This window comes from Anopheles coustani, chromosome 3, assembly GCF_943734705.1.
Source record: "Anopheles coustani chromosome 3, idAnoCousDA_361_x.2, whole genome shotgun sequence".
Taxonomy (NCBI): domain Eukaryota; kingdom Metazoa; phylum Arthropoda; class Insecta; order Diptera; family Culicidae; genus Anopheles; species Anopheles coustani.
The window spans coordinates 46,302,662-46,322,410 of record NC_071288.1 but is presented as its reverse complement, the minus strand read 5'-3'; the positions used below and the strand labels follow the sequence as shown (position 1 = coordinate 46,322,410).

Genomic DNA, 19,749 nt, shown 5'->3' with positions numbered 1-19,749 from the left:
TTTGCATTGTTGTATTGTTGTCCATTCTAATTGGATTTTGTGTAGAGCACAAGGTGTGGGTAGGTAAAGCAAATGAATTGTGTTTCTCCTTAACAATAACATTCTGCTTATTAATTTACACAGCTGTAAAACAAACAAATATAAAAAAGAAACACAAATAACTCCATTGCTTTTGGATCCATTGCTTCAGGATAGTTTAATGGTGATGATGATGGAAATGAAGAGCAAGGTTTGAATAAACAAATAATAATGAAAATAATGTAATTTAATCGATCTTGGATGCTGCTTGATCGATCACGAACGGTTCGATGACAGTTCGATGATGAGTCGAACAAATTGCCGCTAGAGGGAAACTCCTGATAAGGATGAGAGAATCAGGAGCAGTCGTTCTCACTCTACTATCTGGTATATAGACAAGTTATTGAGGATGCACCAGGTTGCACTGGTATCAGCTGATACAAGTCAACGACCTGTGACAAATCCGAATTGGTTGGTGGATTTGAGAACGACCTCTAGTAAAATTATTGTCAATTTAAATGTGGAGAACTTTTTACACAAAGCGGAAAAGAAAGCACGAATCGATGTAATGGCACTAGATTCGAAAAATTATTAGATAGTAGATTGCGTAGCACTTTAAGGTGTTAACTGAATTATGCTTACATTCAAACATTTCGTTATTTATATTGAATCACCAACTGGTCGTGCAGAAGAGCAGCCGATAGCACAACTGGAAAACACTTCGTTCCATGGGTAAATATAAACCATCAAATAACGATAATCAATTCTTACTTGCCTTCTTTCAGGAACAATTGCACCGTAAAAAGTTAGCTCTTCAATTAGAATAATATGATATGACGCTTCCTTTCACGCCACCGCCACAGGCCCACAGCCACGATATACCCGCGCGTGTAAGAGCAAACGAGAAGCAGACAGCTGTCTACACTCTCTGAGTCAGCACGGAGCACGGAGCTAAAGAACAAAGCAGGAGAAATAATAGAAGAGAGAAAGAACACGGGCAAAACAAATACGACACCGATTTTTTTTTTTATGCAACGCGTTTGTGACGTCATCAATCCGGCATCACCCTAAACACACCGCAACACCGCAAAAATCGGGTGATGGCAAGTGCTCATGTGTGTGTATAACGCGGCGCGCTTCGACCGCGACACCCAAAAATCTTGAATTTGGCGATTATTTAGGGGCTTAATTGGATATCCAATTTTTCTATGTGTAATATCCAATTTAGTATCCAAAACCCGCGTGTTCAAGTGACTGGGTATGCTCATAATTGCACCGAGGCCGCGGCAAAAAACCATCCATACATACATATACACACACACACACAGCCCCCGCCATTCTGCCCACGGGCAACGATCGCGTTCGCGATCTCGCCTACTGTCTTTGTGCGAAAAAAAATGTCTCCCATCAAGAACTGGAGCAAAGGCTCCAGAGCCAGACCACGATAATCGATATGGGCACGCGGTGGAAGCCTCCGCCGAGGAGGGACAAGCGGATTAATGATTTATTCCTCCCGTGTGGGCCTTTCTCAGCCTCCATCGGTGAAGTGTTCTGTTGAGGTCCCATGTTTTTCGTTCGGCACCGATGCGGAAAAAGTCAACATCCGAGGGCACCTCGAGCCGAACGCGGGCTTGCACGTTGATTGCATTTTCATTTCATAACCAAAACTGTCTCAAAACACGGTAATCTACCGGCTGCCGGTCCGCCGGGGCTGCGGGATCCGGCCACGGAAAGGCCGTGGCTCGTGTGGCCAGCGAAAGCCGCACATATCCCTCGAGGGCGCAAAACGAACAGTTTCCTCACATTTGCGCAAGGCTTTCAACCAAAAGTGCACGGTGGACAAACCATCCCCAAATGGGCGAAGGGATAGGGGTCGTGGCTGGAGGAAATTAATTTACCCATATATTTGCCTTTCGCCTCCTGCGAAATGATGAAGCAGTTGTCGAACACCGAACCGATCATTACCGTCCGCCGGTCCGTGCCGTCACCCGCAAACGGGCTCCCATTAGCGCGCGCAAACATTGTCGAAGAAATTGATTTCGGTCCGAACGGCTCCTCCACATGTTTTTCTTCCTTAAACTCTCTCTACTTTGTTTACCACCGTTTTTACTATCGTTGAGGCGGGCTTTGAACCACCGACCGAGATAGTATTCGATAATCAATTGGTGGCATCTTATCCCTAACATTTAGTTGCATATGTTCTAACAACAAACTTGAATTCGGCTGGGAAATTCCATAGCTCAAACAAACAATAGTTGGCAAACAAGTAAAAATATCCAATATCCTTGACAGTGAGACATTATTCTCGGGTCCCGATCAGAAGTAGGTTTCGTGCACGAACGACTGAATGTTCCATCACTATCAGTGATCTGGATACCTCTAGGGTGATCGGGAAGCAGATCGAAACAATCCTGCCCATTTGGATTTCGGTTTCCTTCAACACGTTTCCGAAGGATGTCCATTTTCGGGGGAGGGTGTCGAATTTTGTACACCCATTTTTTTTTTTTTTACGTAACATATTTGTCGCATTTTTCACCATGAACGATTGGAATCTCTGTGTGGTTCATATCGTCCTCACCTTCGTTCCATGTGTTGTTTTATCATTTTTATTTCACACGAATTTACCGTAAACCTTCTGTACTCCTCGGTGATACATTTTCAATGTGCGTGTTTGTGTAGATTTGCTGTTTCGGTTAGCTCTTGGTTTGTTTTAAAAAAAAACTCTTCGTTTGCCTTTCGTTTCGCACGAATCCTTTCGAAATTGAAAACCTTCGCGCGACATCTGGAATTGGCGTGCTTTGCGTTTCTCTTCCTTTTTTTCTGTTTGATCGGTTGTAGCTGCTTATCGGAATTCCGGGTGCATGCTTCAGCATGGGGTCATTAACTTTTCCTTTCCGTTTGGGTACGTTATTTACGAGTTCGTTCAGGAAGTATTCGTTTTGGAATTATTCTCGGAGCTGATTTCCTTCGGTATTTTAATTTTAATTCCATTATGCATGGCAGCAAATGCGTTATTATAACAGTAGACTTGCTGGATTCAAATTAAGAGTTTATTAGAAAAATTAAGTTATTTTTCCATATTATAAAATGGGATTTAAACTTAAAAATAAGAAATCGCACTTACAAAAGTGTTTTATTTAATGTTTTTATCTTAACTATTTATCTTAATTATATATCTTAATTTGTTTATCTTATTTAAAATTTTAATGATCTATTTATCACCAAAACTTAATTGAATTAAACCAAAACGCAAAATTAGGATATGCATGTAGAAAATTATGCAAGCATAATGAAAGCAGCATAACCATTGGGAAGTACAAAATAAAATATCCAAATGTTCAATGGATGTGATGCCGGCGGTCACAGCAGCAGCCTGGTAGAGGGGTCTCGGTGCATAAACATATTTGCTCTTTATTTTTACATACAACCTTCCCATGACCCGCTCCGCAGCAGTTCACCCTGCACTTTTCCACTCGCCTTCATCCTGCCGATTCATTGAAAAGGGCAAGTTCGGCAGGAATTTCCTCCAGGAGTTTATTTTGCCAAAGCGATTCGGTCTACCTTAGGTCGATATTTTCCTTTTTACCTTTTGCTGGAACAATCCCGGTTTGTTGAAAGACGAAAGATAGCAATGCGACAGGGAGAAAAAGAAGAAGTAGCCAAGAGCACCCAAGCGTCCCGGTTTCCATATGATAAGATTTATTTACTTTGGTTTTTGTTTGGAAGAAAATTTATTTTTAAACATTTGTCCCCCGTCTTGCGAAGGCTTGTCATTGGAAAAGAAATCGAACCGATTGAATTCAAACGAATAACCAATGAAATAACACGCTACCGTTACCTCAACCGTCGTTAGGAGAAAAGAGAAAAGCAACGCTCACCACAACGCCGAGAAAGGGTTCAAGCAGTGCGCGAATTCGCGTGGTAAATCTCGTGGCTGGCGCAGATCGAACAGAACGATCTCCCGATCGTCCCTTTGCAACCGCGACCGATTATCGGGCAGGCTGGAAGGTTGGGCCGGACGACGGTTCAGTTGACAGGCAAAATATCATCGGCGATTGAATGAACGCTGAATACCGTTCCAATTGTCACAGTATCGATCTTGGCGCTGAGTTTCGTTTGTTCGTTTACGTTTCTTTGCTGTTTTCCATTGGAAGGCCTCTATGGCCAACCTCCCGATGTTGGCATTCTTTGATCGCGTCTTCTCCGCCGCGCACACCCGGTTCGGCTTTCGGACTCGGATTGAAAAGCTAAATTATGTTACAACCGATGACATTCGGGTATAAATTCAAACAGTTTGCGGTTTAACCTGCTTGAAAGTGAAAACTGGCAGCAGTGGGGTTAAAAAAGGCAGAAAGGGCCCGCGAGAAGATAGGGTGGAATGAGGTAAGCGTACCTTTATCTATTCTCTTCCTCCAATCTTCTCAAAATATGTTGCTTCTCGTGTTTGGCCCAGTAATTTTCATGTGAATTTTTCACACTTCCGTTTATTTTCGGATCGCATCCGAAGGCGACCACAATGAGAATTTTGATATGATTAATAAAATTAGTAAAAGTATAACAAAACCATCTAATCGTTTTAGATAAGTTAGCGAAGAATATAACAAATATGCAAAAATATATGAGGTATGAATGTTACAATTTTTGTTACAAACTAAAATTCACTTCAATTTGACAAAAAGAGTTAACAAATATGATTCGTGAAATACGTAAATGTAGTTTAATTTGGGTTTGATATCGTCGCATTGCAAATAGAGTACAATTCGCTCAACAGCCTTTAGTTCTTACCATTTATTTTCTCGACTCTCGTTGTTCTCGTTTCAATGTATATCTGTAAAGAAGTTAAAGCTTAAGAAAATGAAGGTAGCATAAATGGTAAGTACAATCTAATTTTTACTTAAAATTCCAAACAAATCATACATTCGAATTAGCCACTGATAAAAACATTTTGTGATATTAACTCGGAATAACGCATTAAACGAATCCCATTCTGTAAAACAATGGACCACAATTTGTGTAAAAACTTGTATTTTCCCTAAATGTTTTGTTACCATTTTTACTCTGGTGTACGTGTGTGCGTGCTATTTTTCGTCGTTTTTGATATACTGATGACAGTTTCTTACAACAAATTTGTTATTCGATACTTTAGCACAGATTTTTGTTTTTTTTTTCCCTCGCCACACAACATACTTCGTGTCCTGTACAGAAACCATGGTTCACGGTTCTTTATCATTAAGAATGCACAGAGAAGAATACTTCTGTTCTAATAACTATTTTTCTATTAGAATAAAAGAAAATGTAACGAAAATAACCGACCTCAAGGGAACAGTTTCGATAACCCCGCACTTAGTTGAAAAGAGGAGATAACGCACAACACAACCTACTCGTTAGTTGTGTCGATTAACGTAACACTGATTTCACTTTTCTCGCTCGAATGCAACGTAGAGTACAACTTTTACATAACGAAACAAGTTTCTCTAGCTTGAGTGCTGTTATTATAATTTCTGTGTCCTTGCTACTTTGTACATTGTTCTCAACATGCAATTCAATTTTGATGTCCAATACCGTTGTAAGCCGTTGTTTACGGTCGTTCAACACTGAAAATCATAAATTCCATTCCTGGCGATAATTTATTCTTCACTTGCTTCTCGCTGTGCTGTTTGACTTTCGTACGCCGTTCGTTTCCATTTTTCCGCGCTTCCCTACAGGCTTGATTCGGTCCTCAACAAGATTGCGACCACTGGACCGTGTAATTGATTTAAAATCATTTTTAAACATTTTCAATCATTAATGTAATTATATACAATCTGCTTGCCATGCACCGATTGCCATTCGCTTACCCGGTACCGTGTCCCCTAGTGCTGAGCATAAAATTGTCGGTGAGTTTGAGATGCATTATTATATAGCACGCAGAGAGGGTGTATCAAATGCATTCGTAATTTGACAGTATCTTTTCACTGGGGAAAGAACATTTGCCAATTTTATCACTCCATTGGGATGTAATTTTACCGAAAAAAAAACCGCAGATGTGTATTTATCAACATCGTACAACACAATATAAAAGTTGGTACATCAACATTAAACCGTTCATCAATCCCAATCGAAAGGCCACGAATGATGAATGAACTGTCCGACTCTGGTGAACTGCAGAGATGAGAAGTCCGCATACAATTACGAGGCTATACGTTTTTTTTCATTGTGTTTTCCTCTCTCCCAACGTTTGTTCAATTGAATACATAAAATGCGATGTTTCAATTAAAAACTGCGGCGAAAATAATAATAATGAATGAAAATGAGGTTAAAGTTAACGCGGCTTAAATTGCGTCCTTCCCTGCAAGGGGCGGACCGGTGGGATCGGAAATGATTAACCGGGTAGGATCGGAAACCAAACGCCAAAATGGAGCTTCCCGTTCCCTGAGGTTTTGAGCCCGAGCGCGATAAGTCCCGGGGATGAAAAAATACACCAAAGAGAATAATGAGCGTGAAGCATAAAATTGCGGGCGACTAATGAATTGACCACCAATCGAGCGGCTAAAGGTTGACGTGTTGCACTGTCCGATGTGTGGATGCGTGTATGTGACCGGGGAGTGTTGTTTTTTCATCATGTATAACAATAATGTTGCATAATGTTGGATTAAAACAGGCCCTCGACGTTGGACGAGGGAAAAAGAGGACAGCTTTGGGGCGCGCAAATGATTGAGAATAAATTAATTGGTGAACGTATCGTTTTCACCGTTAGTCGCAAACGTGTTAAAGTAAAGGTGCACGCCAAGGGCATGGGGTCAAGCGAATGGCAAACCGTTGTATGGTGCAGCGAAAACGTTCCAGTTTGTGTCCCCTAGGTGACACTGATACTGCTCGGGTACATCACATCGAGTGCGGTGCTGTGAGTATGCGATGATTTTTTTCAGTAAAACCTATTTATTGTCTCTATCATGTAATCTCATAACTACGGCCCGTCTGCTGAGCCGTCCTCACATACCGTCCGGGGGTTCCGCCACTCTGCTGAAAATTGCTTCGCCCTCCCTTCAAAGTCTTGTGTTTTCATAGTTGCAATCTGTTTGCCAGATCTCGGGAAGCAGCATTTGAGCAGCCGTTCCCAATTCCGATCGATTTCCGTATTTGCTAGAATAAAAGTACAAATAAAACTCTACATCTACCGAACGCGCTAACCCGTCCAGCGTGTGTTTCAATCCCGTCGCTCCTTGAGTAATGTGTCCGTCGAGCAGCCGACGACGACTTGCCGGAATGTGAAAGTTTGTCAAATGTTCTCGCTTAAAAATAACCCCTACATAGACTTGAAAAAACCCCGATCCTAGCTTATCCTAGCTTAACTAATCACTACGTATTACTTCCATGCTGGTTGGTGGATGTCGTCGCTGCCGGGTGCGGTGACATGGTTCGTCCTACATGAGCTCCGTGACGTAGTCTGGCTGTTCACCTCCACCGGGCTGCTGCACCTGGAACGTGGAGCCCCGGAACTCGAACAGTTGCTAGAGGAAGTAGCAAGACGAGGAAAACAATCGTTAGGAGGAGCTCTAGTTTCATAACCTTAGATTCCGCTTACCGATGGCGCTCGGTTGTTGCGTAACGTGGCGTAGTCCGCGACTTCGCTCGAGCTGGTCGCACTCGTGCCGGTCACCCCGGCCGGTGTCGGTGTTAGGCCACTGCCCAGCACCGTACTGAGATTGCTGGGACCGTAGTTTCGCGGCTGTATGGTGGCGTACGTGTTGTCACCGGCCTGTGACATGTCGTACGAGTCCCTCCGGTGGCCGAGCGGAACCGACGCCGGATGGTGCAGCTGATGCTCGAGCCCAAGCGTGAGCGAAAGCTGCGAGGATGGGTCCTGCGAGCTGTTGGAGTTGTTCATCGACTGCTGCTGGGACATTTCCGGCTCGGAAAACACCTGCATCGTCAGCTCCTGCTCTTCGTACAGCTTAAGCTTCCTGGGATAAAAGGGTGACAGCATTCCATTATTCATTCTGGTCACGGAGCACCGATATTGTACTTACTGCTCGATCCAAAGAGGATTTTCCGTTGTGTTTAAGTCCTCTATGATCTGCTTCTTGATCAGTGCATCTTTACGCCGTGTTTCGCTCGGTATCGTAATAGTCCTGGAAGTAAGAACATCGGAAATTCATGTAAACAAAATGGTTGTTGAAAGCCCACGTCACCGACAGGAGGCTTACCAATGCTTTAGGCAACAGCAGAGAACGATAAAGCTAACCGCTCCAACGAAGAGTACGATAAGCAGGGCGATCAGTGCGGCCAGCGCTAGGTCGAAGTTGTCCTGCGCCGTAGTGGCGTACGCCGGGACAACATTCATGATGGAGAATCCCGCATTGTAGTCCTAAAAGATAAGCAGTTCAAGTCGATAAGAAACCACTTTCGAGGAGAGTCCATAAACGGAGACATACCTGAAGGAAGTCATACTTGGCATCGATCTCCCGGAGGATCTCCTCCACCGGGACAATCATCTGCGTCGTCGTGTCGACCGCGTGGAAGTACATATCGCACCAATCCATCCGTATGCGCCCGAGGCTGTCCACGTGGTAGCGTATCTCGTCCACGATGATCAGCCGCTGCGTCGCGTTTCCCAGCTCGGACACAATCTCCTCCCGGTCCTGGTGGACCTCGGCCGGCGGTCGCGAAAGAATCATGCGCACCAGCTGCTCCGGATTGAACACCCACACGTGGACGCGGGCGGTCGCCTCCCGTTCGGGCGATTCCACCTCCTTCGCCACGATCTCCAGCACGAACCGATCCTGGTTGTACTCGGCCATATAGTTCGCCGTCACCACGCGCCCATCCTTCGAGATGGCGAACGGGCTCGGCACGATGCTGCCGGTGGTTTTGCTCGCACCGTCCTTGTACAGGAAGGTGCCGCGGATAAAGAGGTCCAGCGTCGCGTTCACCCCCAGGTCCCGGTCGGTGGCGTTCACGATCGCCACCAGCTCGTTGATGGAGGCCTTCGCGCTGATACCGGCCCGGTAGAGGTCGCGCCCGAAGACGGGCGCATTGTCGTTCACGTCCAGCACGTGCACCCACACTTTGGCCACGGTCGCGTTCCGCTCCAGCTGCTCCGTCGCGAGCAGGACACGCTCGTGCTCGCTCACGTACAGATCCGGTTGCTTGCTGGCCAGAATGTACAGCATGTACTCGTCGTGCTCCTCGCGGTCAACCGAGCGGTTCGTGTACAGGTCGCCGCTCGTTTTGTCCACGTAGAACGCACCGTCCTCGTTGCCGAGCAGCATGTAGTAGAAGATGGGTGGGCTCGGCCCATCCAGGAAGGCCTGTATCTTACCGATGCGTATGTCGCGCGCACTGTTCTCTGTGATGAAGAACTTGTACGGGTTCGAGGCGTCCGGAAACTCCGGATAGTTCTCGTTCACGTCCACCAGCAGCACCGTGAGGAAGCGCAACGTCTCGAACCAGGCCGGCGTCCCCTGGTCCCGGGCGACCAGTATCAGCTCGTAGCGCGACTGGCGCTTCCGCTCGAGCTGCCGGCGAATACGCAGCTCGCCGGACATCTCGTTCACGCTGAACTCTTCCGTTTCCTGCACGTTCTGGTTGTTCACCTGGGCGAAATGGGATGAGAGGCAAAGAGAGGCGAAGCTCAGTTATGAACGTTCGGGCCGCAACCGCATTGCAGATTCGACCGACATACCTGTAGATAGTACAGCACCTTGCCGTTGGCGCCGGAATCGTTATCGGTTGCCTTGACGGTCATTACGAGATAGTCGGTGGTGGCCAGGTTCTAGGTGGGTGGGAAATAAAGTCGAGGTAATGAGTGGCTTTTATCCCGTGAGGAAGTGTCATTGAATATTGCCCGATGGCTTGCAGTTTAATTTGGTACGATACGTTTATACAGTTGGTTGCCAGCTATACCCTTATTTGACGAGGACTTTTACTGCCATTTTTGTTCAGAATTTCACAAAATAGGTTCTGGCAGGGCATTTGACATAAAAATTCTGCACGCTCGAGTAATAACCAAATTAAAACAAAGTTCTACCAAATTCATTTTGCAGTCATTTGAACATTTTTATGTTTGAATTTGGCGTATTGTTCAGCTTAGAGTAATGAACAAAGCATGTTGCAAGTAACATAGCAAAAAATAGGCAAAACGCCACTTTGACACAAAACTACCAGTCAAAAGCAAAACGGAGCATGCTCGGTTCCGATTTTGAAGAAAGAATGCTGTTGTCGAATGCGATTTGACAGTAAAATTGTGGTGAAAGGTGAAAGTTAAAGTCCTCGTCCAATATTATGTTAGGAGCATTCAAAACGACAATGTAACAATAATGAAAAGTAACAACCTATAGAATGGAAGTAAAAACAAACACAAGTTTTTTTTCGAAAAAGGCACCAAATAAACATTATTTACAATATTGCTTTTAAAGAAACGTGGTTGTAAATAAAATGAAAACAGTTAAAATTCATTATGAGACTTTACTGAAACAAATGTAATTTCGTTTATCAATTGAAATGCAATATCAAAGTACAAACAGTACACTGCTAATTTGTTATTCTTATAGAAAAAAAAACTGTAAAAATTGAACTGTTGTAATAAAATTAAAATGCTTTTAATTGCATCTCGGTTTCAAAACAGCACGCATCCCCAGGAGATTTATAATTCAATCGCATTCCTTCTCCCAACTGTGCCTAAGCTGGTTGGAATGCAACACCGCGAACATTACCCGTTGACAATGGTAATATTCTGCATGGAACTGTGTCACCCACTTTCGCGCAAAGCCTTCGGGGCTGCAAAAAAAGGCCCTCGGTCCGACCGCTAATACCGTCCGCGTTGGGATGTGGCATATCAAACATTCAAAGCGCCATGCCAATGCATCCGCGGGGTGGCCGCGAGTGGGAAAGGCTGTGCAATTCTACTGCAACGGTTCGGGACCGGGTGCAAAGGGTGACGGAGAAGATAAAACCCCACGTGAACGACAGAATCGGACGTTTTAATTTATACCACCCGATATCGACACCGACCGTTAGCTTCGCATCCGCTGGTGTGTGCGCGTGTGGCGCAACACGATACGATATTACCATTTTCGGGTTGGTCCTTCGCCCATTCCCCCGCCCGTTGCCTCGGATGTGGGTGATGGGGGCGGTGAGTTTGGGTACACGTGGAGGGTGACGGTTTCCAATAGAATTTTAATGAAAAACTCAATTAAACACGGAAGCCTAGGGTAAGCCGGTCCGGAGCACGCACCGTTTTCCGTGCCGGACAGAGAGCGTATCAAGCCAATGCTCGGCGCGAATTTCCCCACCTCCTTGCATTGATACATCCCCCTCCCCTCCCTCTTCCTCCCCACCCCTTCTCGTATGCATCGTTACCCCTTTCATAGGCTTTGGCTCTAACGGCGAGTTTGTTGGGTTTCGTTACCTCCGGTATCTCGACGGTGGCGTTGGAGAGCGCCGGCATGATGAACACGGGCCGATGCTGATTGATACTCTGGATTTCGATCATTATGGTGGCGGTGTCGCTGTGCGGTCCGGAACCGAGTCCATCTCGCGCCTCAATTTCGATGCGGTACTGACCTGCGGAAGGAGAAGAAGAAGAAGGACTCGTGTGCGGTTAGCGATGGGCGGGAGAGAGAGGGCGGAATCGCGCTCGCCGATGGCGCAGTGACATCCCGTTTCATCATAGGCTAATCAATTGATATAAACACGTCCATCGTCGCGCATCGCCGGTGTCATCGATCTTCGCAACACGTGACACATTTGCCGTGATGCGTCCCGTGCTGCTCTGTCACTTTGTTTTCCGATGTTTTAACGTTATTTTTTCCGTTTCCAACGGACTCTGCGGCCATTTTAGGCACGGCCGTTGTTTAACGAGCGCGAGCATTCCATTAACTTACCGCTTTTTCCAATTAAGCTGGCACCGGGATAGAGTATGCCCGAGTTTGCATCGAGCCGGAAGATGCCCCCGACGGTGTCGGATAGTATGGCGTACTTGACGTCTCCTGCGGCGCCCTCGTCCGGATCTGTCGCCGTGACCTATTGACGGGAGGGAATTGAATACAGATTCCATTAATGGAAAGTGTATGTTTTTTCGTAGATAATAACCAAACGATGTGGTTGAAATTGAATGATAAGCAGACAAGGAAACATTTAGTAACTATTCTATTATTGGCATATGATTATTCCTAGATATAGGAAAATAATAATTTGAACATGAGGATTCAATAAATTTACTCAAAACTATATTTTACAAATGGTGTAAATGTTAATTTTAAGTATCCGACGACTCAAGGTTCTCATTAGATTCTCCTGATGACTATCTTCTATAAGGGTATTGTTCAACTCATTGCGTTGCAAAAACACCTTGAATTTAGTAATACCAAATTGTGTGATATGTTTTCCCCATTTTTACTTAAATAGGGTAAGCACGAAAAAACATTGAAAACACTACCGTGGAACGGAAAAGTTTGAAGATGCAAAGAATTCTAGAGAATGTAGTAATGATACATTCGTAATTAAACAATTCATAACTAATTAAAAAAAAACAGGAATATTCAAAAAGCCTGAATACATTTTATGTGTAACATAAACATGGTAGTAATAATCTATGTCGACACAAAACTATTTAGTTTTGTGGCTTCCTACATGTTTTCTATTGAAATTCTATGATTTTCTGTTCTATAGTATTCTATTTCAATAAGTTGTTTTTCATTTGTTTGACGATACAATTTCCAACGAAAAAAGGACATGAAAAAACGTTGTACTAAAATGTTGGTATAATTTTATTCCATTTTAGGACGCAGCACTTACCTGCAAGATGGCCGCCGGCGGATGCAACGCTGCATTTTCCGCAACCGTCGCGTAATAGATCTGCTGGGAAAACGTTGGCTCGTTGTCGTTCTCGTCGAGGATCGCGATCTGCACAGGGACGGTGGTGGATCGTCTCGTCGCTTCCGGGGCTCGATCCGTCGCTATCGCCGTCAGGCTTGCCTCCTGTTCCACCTCCCGATCCAGCGCGGACGCATTGTGCACCGTGATGGCGCCAGTATCCGGATCGATCGCAAAGTTCCCGCTGTGGTCGCCCACGATCGCGTACGTCAGCTGGCCGTACTGACCGGCGTCGGCATCGTTCGCCCGCACCACCCCGACCAGCGTGCCGACGGGGCTGTTTTCACGCACCTGCATGGAGTACTCGGGCTGCTCGAACACCGGATCGTTATCGTTCGTGTTGACGACGTCCACCGTGATCTGGGCGGTGGAGGTGAGCTGCGGGACGCCCGTATCGACCACGGTCACGTTGAACTGCACCACTGGCACCGCCTCGTAGTCGATGCGCGTCCTCGTCTGGATGAGTCCTGTGAGCGACCGAACAATGAAACAATGAACGAGTGGAAACGGTGCGCCAAGCCGTGCGTTAATTTTTCACGCCACGTAATTAGAATGTCAAATTTGCCCGACCCCGCACACCTCTTTATGTTTCCTCACCCGGGAGCGATAAACGACAGGGCCACAATTTGTTCGCAGAAATGAGAAACGTCGAAACGATTTCGTCGATTATTAACGCCTGTTTGGATCCGGCTTGCATTGCCCAATAATAACCAGTGGTGCTTGGTAGGCAATGAAATATCATAAATTATCGGCTCCATTTATGTCTTGCTTTCAGTGAGCCTCCACAGACACTCCCCTGGTCCAACACCGTTGCTCTTTCAGAGGATTATTTTGAAACCATTGACACGAGCTAACCATGCCAGCAGAACACTCGACAGGGAGTCGCTCCCTGGTGACAGCTGGTATTTGCATTCAGAATGACTGGTGCAGCGTGAATTTGCCAATTGTTGGGCGCCTATGATAAGGTTAGAATGATTAAATAACAACCGTTTTGCTTCGTTCGAACCGAAGCTACATCGTAGCAACAATTGCGAGGTGTTGCATCGGACAGGCTCGGTGTTAATTCATCTATGGTGCATCTGATTAGGGGGTGTTCATTCGGATCTTTCGTAGAATCGGTTGCCTTGTCAAGGGAACGAAATGGGAAGTGGACCCACTGAACCTTCACATTCTGTAACATGTTTACTCCATCTACAAACTCCACAAAAACATGAAATAATGAGAAAAGGACAATGGTTTCAATAACATTTAGTAACCCTTAACTCATAAGTTTAGAAATAATACCGAGGCTGCAACTCATAGAAAGCCATGATTTACTTGTGAATTAATTAATGCGTAAATTCTGCTCTTGGTAAATTCTGACCAATTATGGTATTTCAACAACCAATTAAAATTCTTTCGGTGAAAATGAAGCTTTGTTGAATACTTCGAATAACTGGGCCGAATACATTTCCACTGATAGTTTCCCTGGTAAAACATCGATTATTTAATTAAACCTATATTATTTTTGGATAAATCAACTAGTGGGTAGACTAGTGAACACACTACATATTTAATAAACGATTAATTTTATAAAATTAAACTTTGTTTCATTGGTTCAAAAATTTCGGATAATGCTAATGCTACATATATGCAGAGGCGGATAATAAGATAAAAAAACTAAGTAGCTACTTGGGGCCCGAGTTATCGAGGGTTACCAAGTCCGCTTGCTCATTTGTTTTTAAATTTTAATGTTGCAATAATTTTATTATTTTTCAAAAAAGTTGCATGTCTTATCAAATGCGTGATAAATTTGCAAATTAATTGTGTTTGATTTGAAGGTCACCAAACGTCACATTTTTTTTGGTTTTTTGAAGTCAAAATATAAAATACTGATGCACTATCTTATATAAAAGCGATAAGTGTAAAGATTATTTAACAGAAGAGGAAAATTCTCAGAACAATTTGAGGATAATGGACATGGATTAGGAAAAGTAAATGCCCTGCACATTTCCAACAGTTTCAATGCTTTGCATTGTACTAACCTTTTCTTTTCGAATTTTCTCAAACACAAAACTCACTTGGTTTTTGTCAAGAGACTCAATAACTAATTAGAATTAGATTAGAAAAAATGAAATTACTCATCAAATAGGAAATTTTTTTCGTGAAAAATTATTCTCCTGGAAAGTTCGCAAAAATGATTTCGCATTTGTATGTAAGTATGGATTTGAAAATAAGGCTTTTGGCATTTAAAACATGGGATTATATTGAGGAAAATTTGAAAGTTGTAGTTGAAATTTTAAAAATTTTGGAATGTATGTTTTTGGGGCCTACTTGTAGCTGCTTGGGGCCTCTAGAACAATTAATCCGCCTCTACATATATGTACCAATAGATTTATATGAGTTTGGGCCATGTTTTTTGAGTCATAACTGTTTATCGAAATGCAAATTTCAGATAAGAACAGAAAAGTTAGAGATGAGTAAAAACATTACACTTTCCAAGATTTATGCAGATTACTTAAAGACATAGCGAAGATGAAATGAACATGAAAGATGATGTTTCCCCACAAAACTAGTTGTGTAGCATACATATCGCAACCTTAACTGCCCCTTCATATGCGTTGGGGTGTGGCTGGAAACGCTAGAAAGCCTAATCAGACCAAAGCCGTTCAGCTAACCGAGTTTGCGAGGTGACAAACAGCCGAATCGCGGGCGCTCTGCGAACCCGGACCGGAACTAATTATCGCGATTAACCGGGCTCGTACGTGCGACCGTATGGTTTTGGATTATGCCTAGCATGGCTAAAATATTGATCCATATTAGTGGAACTTCCAAATGCGCACCAAATACCACGACGCAAGAACAATGATGGATGCAAACGTTATGGCAGCGTCCCGTCATCCCCAGCCTACAGTTCGCCCATTTATGGACGACCCATAATGATGATAACGAGACCCGCACGCTGAACGGAATGAGCGATGGCTTGCCCATTCCGGGTCGGAATCTTGATAGCATTGAATAAATAATCGATAAATAGTTCGTCGGAAAGTAGCTATGGAGCACGTTTAAGTTCGCTTCCTCGTGCGGGAACTGTGTACGGTCGAGGTCGAGGACTTCCGCCGAGCCGACAGATGCCGAAGCTGCCAGTAATCAATAAAGTGCTGGTGCATCCGGGACGGTGCATCTGTTTGCACCATGCCGATGGAGAGAACCTACCTGTCGCGTTGTTGATCTCGAAAAAGCCGTTCTCTGTCATCCGGTACTCGGCAATCGTCGAGTCGGCATCTGTTGCTTGGATCGTCGTCAGGATCGTCCCGACCGGTTGTTCCTCAACCACCTGGAAGTGATAGGTGGGACTGTCCGGGGTCCATGGCGGAGCAAAGATCTGTACAGGGGCGGGAAAACCGAGAATATGAGAAGCGTGGCACGAGGATGTGTGGCGATAAAATGCACGAAGATGGATTGACAAATGGTTGAGGCGCTCGGTGTCACCTTTGAGTAATATTATAAATTTTGTGCCCAATTTATGCCCAGGCAGCTGAGAAGGACCACAACGCTGGAGGATGGAATTTGTAGAATCTGCTCAGCCTCACTCACATGGGCCAACGGTCCGGGCGCCCTTCGGGACGAACGTTGTCATCATTGTCCTCCTGCTGACAGCAATAAACTGTGAATAATGGCTCGGAAAAGCCATCAAGCAGTCTGCGGTAACCGGGTCACCGAGCAGCTAGAAACGGCGTCGGTGGTGGTGACTTGCAAGACGCCATTCGAGCCATAAGTTACGACGTGCCCCGGAAGGCACCGCAGCCTTGCGGTGAACAAGGAAACTTAACCAAAAAAAAAAAAAGAATGAGAATCTACCGAACCATCTCTCAGCCGGTTCGAGAATGCAGAGCATCGATGCGACCACCATGTTCGACACAAAATCACACACGCACCGCCCATGTAGCCACCCGAACTGGAGCCAGGCGCAAGGTAGCACAAATAAACGAGCACAACTGACAGCATAAATCAAGGAGCAGCACGGCCCAGTTGACTGGAATGCATTGTGAAACCTGCCTCAAGTGTAGCCCGGGGGTTGCCATTTTACATTCTACGGTGGCTTTTCAACCAAGACATTTCCTACAACCCGATCCCGTTCGTGGAATGTTAGGTGTCTGTGGCCTTTGACCACGAAACGAAATGCATCCCCGGAGGAGCTGTTGGCTTCTTTTAAGGCAGCTCAAGCGACCCCAAGATGCATTCTACTATCTCCGTTGCAGAATGGTTACGAAGATCGGGGTCTGATTGTTCTTCGGCTCGTTTGACGAAGGGCGCTCTACTGTGAACCGTTTAAATGTTTCATCAAATCCTTTCTAAACAAAGTGCAGCAAACATGTTATTGGTGACCCTCGAATGGATGCTTTTATCATAAGCCACTGTGACGCAAGAGGAGGAAAACGATGGCTGAGCGATTGTTTTCTAGATCAAAAGAATCCATGCTGCATCGCTTCCAGCGCACTTGAGACGGCGTCTCGATGAACTGACCTCTTTTTCGCTTTGGGCGTACTGGACTTGATTTGATTGAAGACATCGTTTCCGAACTCGCCAAAACCAGGCCACCCATAATGGAAAGAAGGAATGCTCATTGCCACCCTCGTCCAACCACTACCAGCCGGCCGGTTTCTCAAACAACACGTTTCCGGATCGCTCGCATTCCCTTGGCAAAAGGGAACGAGAAGAACTCTTTTTCACAATTCATCACCATCGTCATTGTCGTCGTCGTCACTGAACTACAATTCCAACCGAGTGCTGCTGCTCAGAGGAAATAGGTTGACACAAGCAAGTACAAGCGAAGGTCCAATCGAACGAGGGCGAGTGCTTGTCTTTCACTTTCGTCAAGCTTCCGAGCGGAGACGGCCGGTATGACGGCAAATATGCAAACATTTCCCGGGCGCCTTCCTTCCTTCGAGCGTGGGACTGGCATTGTACACAGTTTTCCAGGGGTAGAAAAAATAGACTAGAGTGTAAAACAACGAAGTGAGCATCTGAGACGGGAGCGCACAAATGGACGACGAGATATGGCCCTACATAGAGTGCGCCGGGTTTTCTATCAAACCTCCTTCCCCCCAACCATCTCTGATCGGGTTCTATGGCAGGAAACATGACTTGTAGGTAACGACAGCACATTTTGTTTTTCCTGGCCTGAATTGACAGAATTGTGATTTGCATTTGCAGCGGAAGTAAATCATCGGAGCGATTTGTCGGAATGGCGTTTGGACCGATTTTATGGACGAATTGGGTTTGTGTTTTGCGGAAATGTCGAATTTCGCCATCGACAGATGGTGCTAGAAAAGGGTATGAAGGGTATTTTGTGTGTGGTATTCAATAGAATTTTAGAGAACAACGTTTTTCACTTCGGCTGAATGACTTTTCCAGAACAGAAACAACTCGCATGAATCGCTTCTATTATTCGAAAATTGAGAAAAATATATTTTATTTTCCAAAAATCTCACGTGAAAAGTTAAATTCGACAAAATATGGCCAACAAGACTGTCAAATAAACGGAAAAGCAAGAAAAATACTTGATTGTGGGGTGAAACTATCTATTACATATATATTTGAGCTTTTTTATTTATGGAGTTTTGTGTACACTAAAAACTCGATCAATATTGAACCGTCGAAACTTTCCACACATTAAGCTCAAGCACTGCAGATGTTGTTGAAGATTTATTTGATCACGATGTTTTGATAAAACCAACTAAATTTTACCAATTGAAATCCAGTTTTACTAACGCAAACAAAACAAGCACATGTGTCAAGGTGTATCCATCCATCCAGGTGTATCCAAAGTTATACCACAGGGTTTATAGAACACGGTTAAATCGATGAATTGACAAACATTTTGAATTTACTGTTATTTTAACAATTAAATTAAAACCCAACCCTCATTTAAAGATTCAAAATAATAACTCTTTTCTCAATCTCTTCTTCTCCGAGCATCGCCGGGGCGTTCAACATATTGCAAAATAGTCTGGATTCAATGTGCTCAGAATTGATTTTCTAAAAGAGGACTAAATCCTTCCTTTTCTTTATTATTTTCCCTGAAAATTTTACCAAATTTGTTTATAAATCGTTGTGTTATGATGATGCCTGTTTGTGTTGGATGCCCTTTTGTGTTGGAATAAGAGAGCAATACTGTCCGAGTGAACGGTTCCTGTATGCACGCGATGGAGACGCCCGGTCTCTGACGATCAACCGAGCCACTCAGTGTTAGCTACTGTGCTGTTCCAGTCATAAAGTAGTCCTCTAATTAGCACATTGGCTCCCACCCTTTGGGAGCGACTGGCACGAGTGATGGGACCCAAATTGGCCCGCCGCTTATGATAGTTTAGTACCGATCGAACCACCGCTGGAAGCATCGAGCCGCACGCACCTTCACCCAAACACGTGTCCGTCTATTGTTCGCTCGAAAGTCACGCGGAGCGACCTGCCAGTTCCGAACCCGTCACTGTGGTCCCGCGGGAAGGAGAAGTCAGTTCGTGAGAGTTTGCTAGTCAGCGCTGTTAAACACTGATAATTGCCTTATCATTTATGCAAATGATACACGCGGCGCTGCAGGACGCGAACGTTCCGTGAAATATATTAACTCACTTATTGCTCAAAGTGAGCCGAACGTTTTTAGACTGTGCTTTTAGGTAGCATCGTGCTGCAGAACGGGCTCGGAAGAAGCGAGAAGCCTTGCGGCCGCACCGAACAGTCGCGTTTGAAAGCGTTTCTTTGTGGAGGATTTGTAGCAGGATTCAAACGGCTTTCTACCACTCGTGTCATTAACCCGTCGGTGTGCTGCGTCAGAATGAAACACACGGAAACCTGACGTCTCCACACACAGTTCACTGTTCACCGAGAGTTCATCAA

At 44.7% G+C, this 19,749-nt stretch overlaps 1 protein-coding gene across 1 annotated transcript in view; it reads right to left on the bottom strand.

Annotated features, from left to right (window-relative positions):
* Positions 1–7,383: 7,383 nt before the first annotated feature.
* LOC131259006 (cadherin-87A) overlaps positions 7,384–19,749 on the bottom strand; it is a 63,641-nt gene continuing 51,275 nt past the window's right edge. The window contains exons 11-20 of the mRNA XM_058260415.1: positions 16,069–16,237; positions 12,796–13,340; positions 11,883–12,021; positions 11,408–11,562; positions 9,683–9,772; positions 8,433–9,593; positions 8,205–8,365; positions 8,028–8,129; positions 7,583–7,961; positions 7,384–7,508 (exon numbers count right to left, since the gene is read on the bottom strand). Coding sequence (XP_058116398.1) covers positions 7,422–7,508; positions 7,583–7,961; positions 8,028–8,129; positions 8,205–8,365; positions 8,433–9,593; positions 9,683–9,772; positions 11,408–11,562; positions 11,883–12,021; positions 12,796–13,340; positions 16,069–16,237 — 2,988 coding nt within the window. The 3' untranslated portion in view covers positions 7,384–7,421. The remainder of the gene's footprint in view (positions 7,509–7,582; positions 7,962–8,027; positions 8,130–8,204; positions 8,366–8,432; positions 9,594–9,682; positions 9,773–11,407; positions 11,563–11,882; positions 12,022–12,795; positions 13,341–16,068; positions 16,238–19,749) is intronic.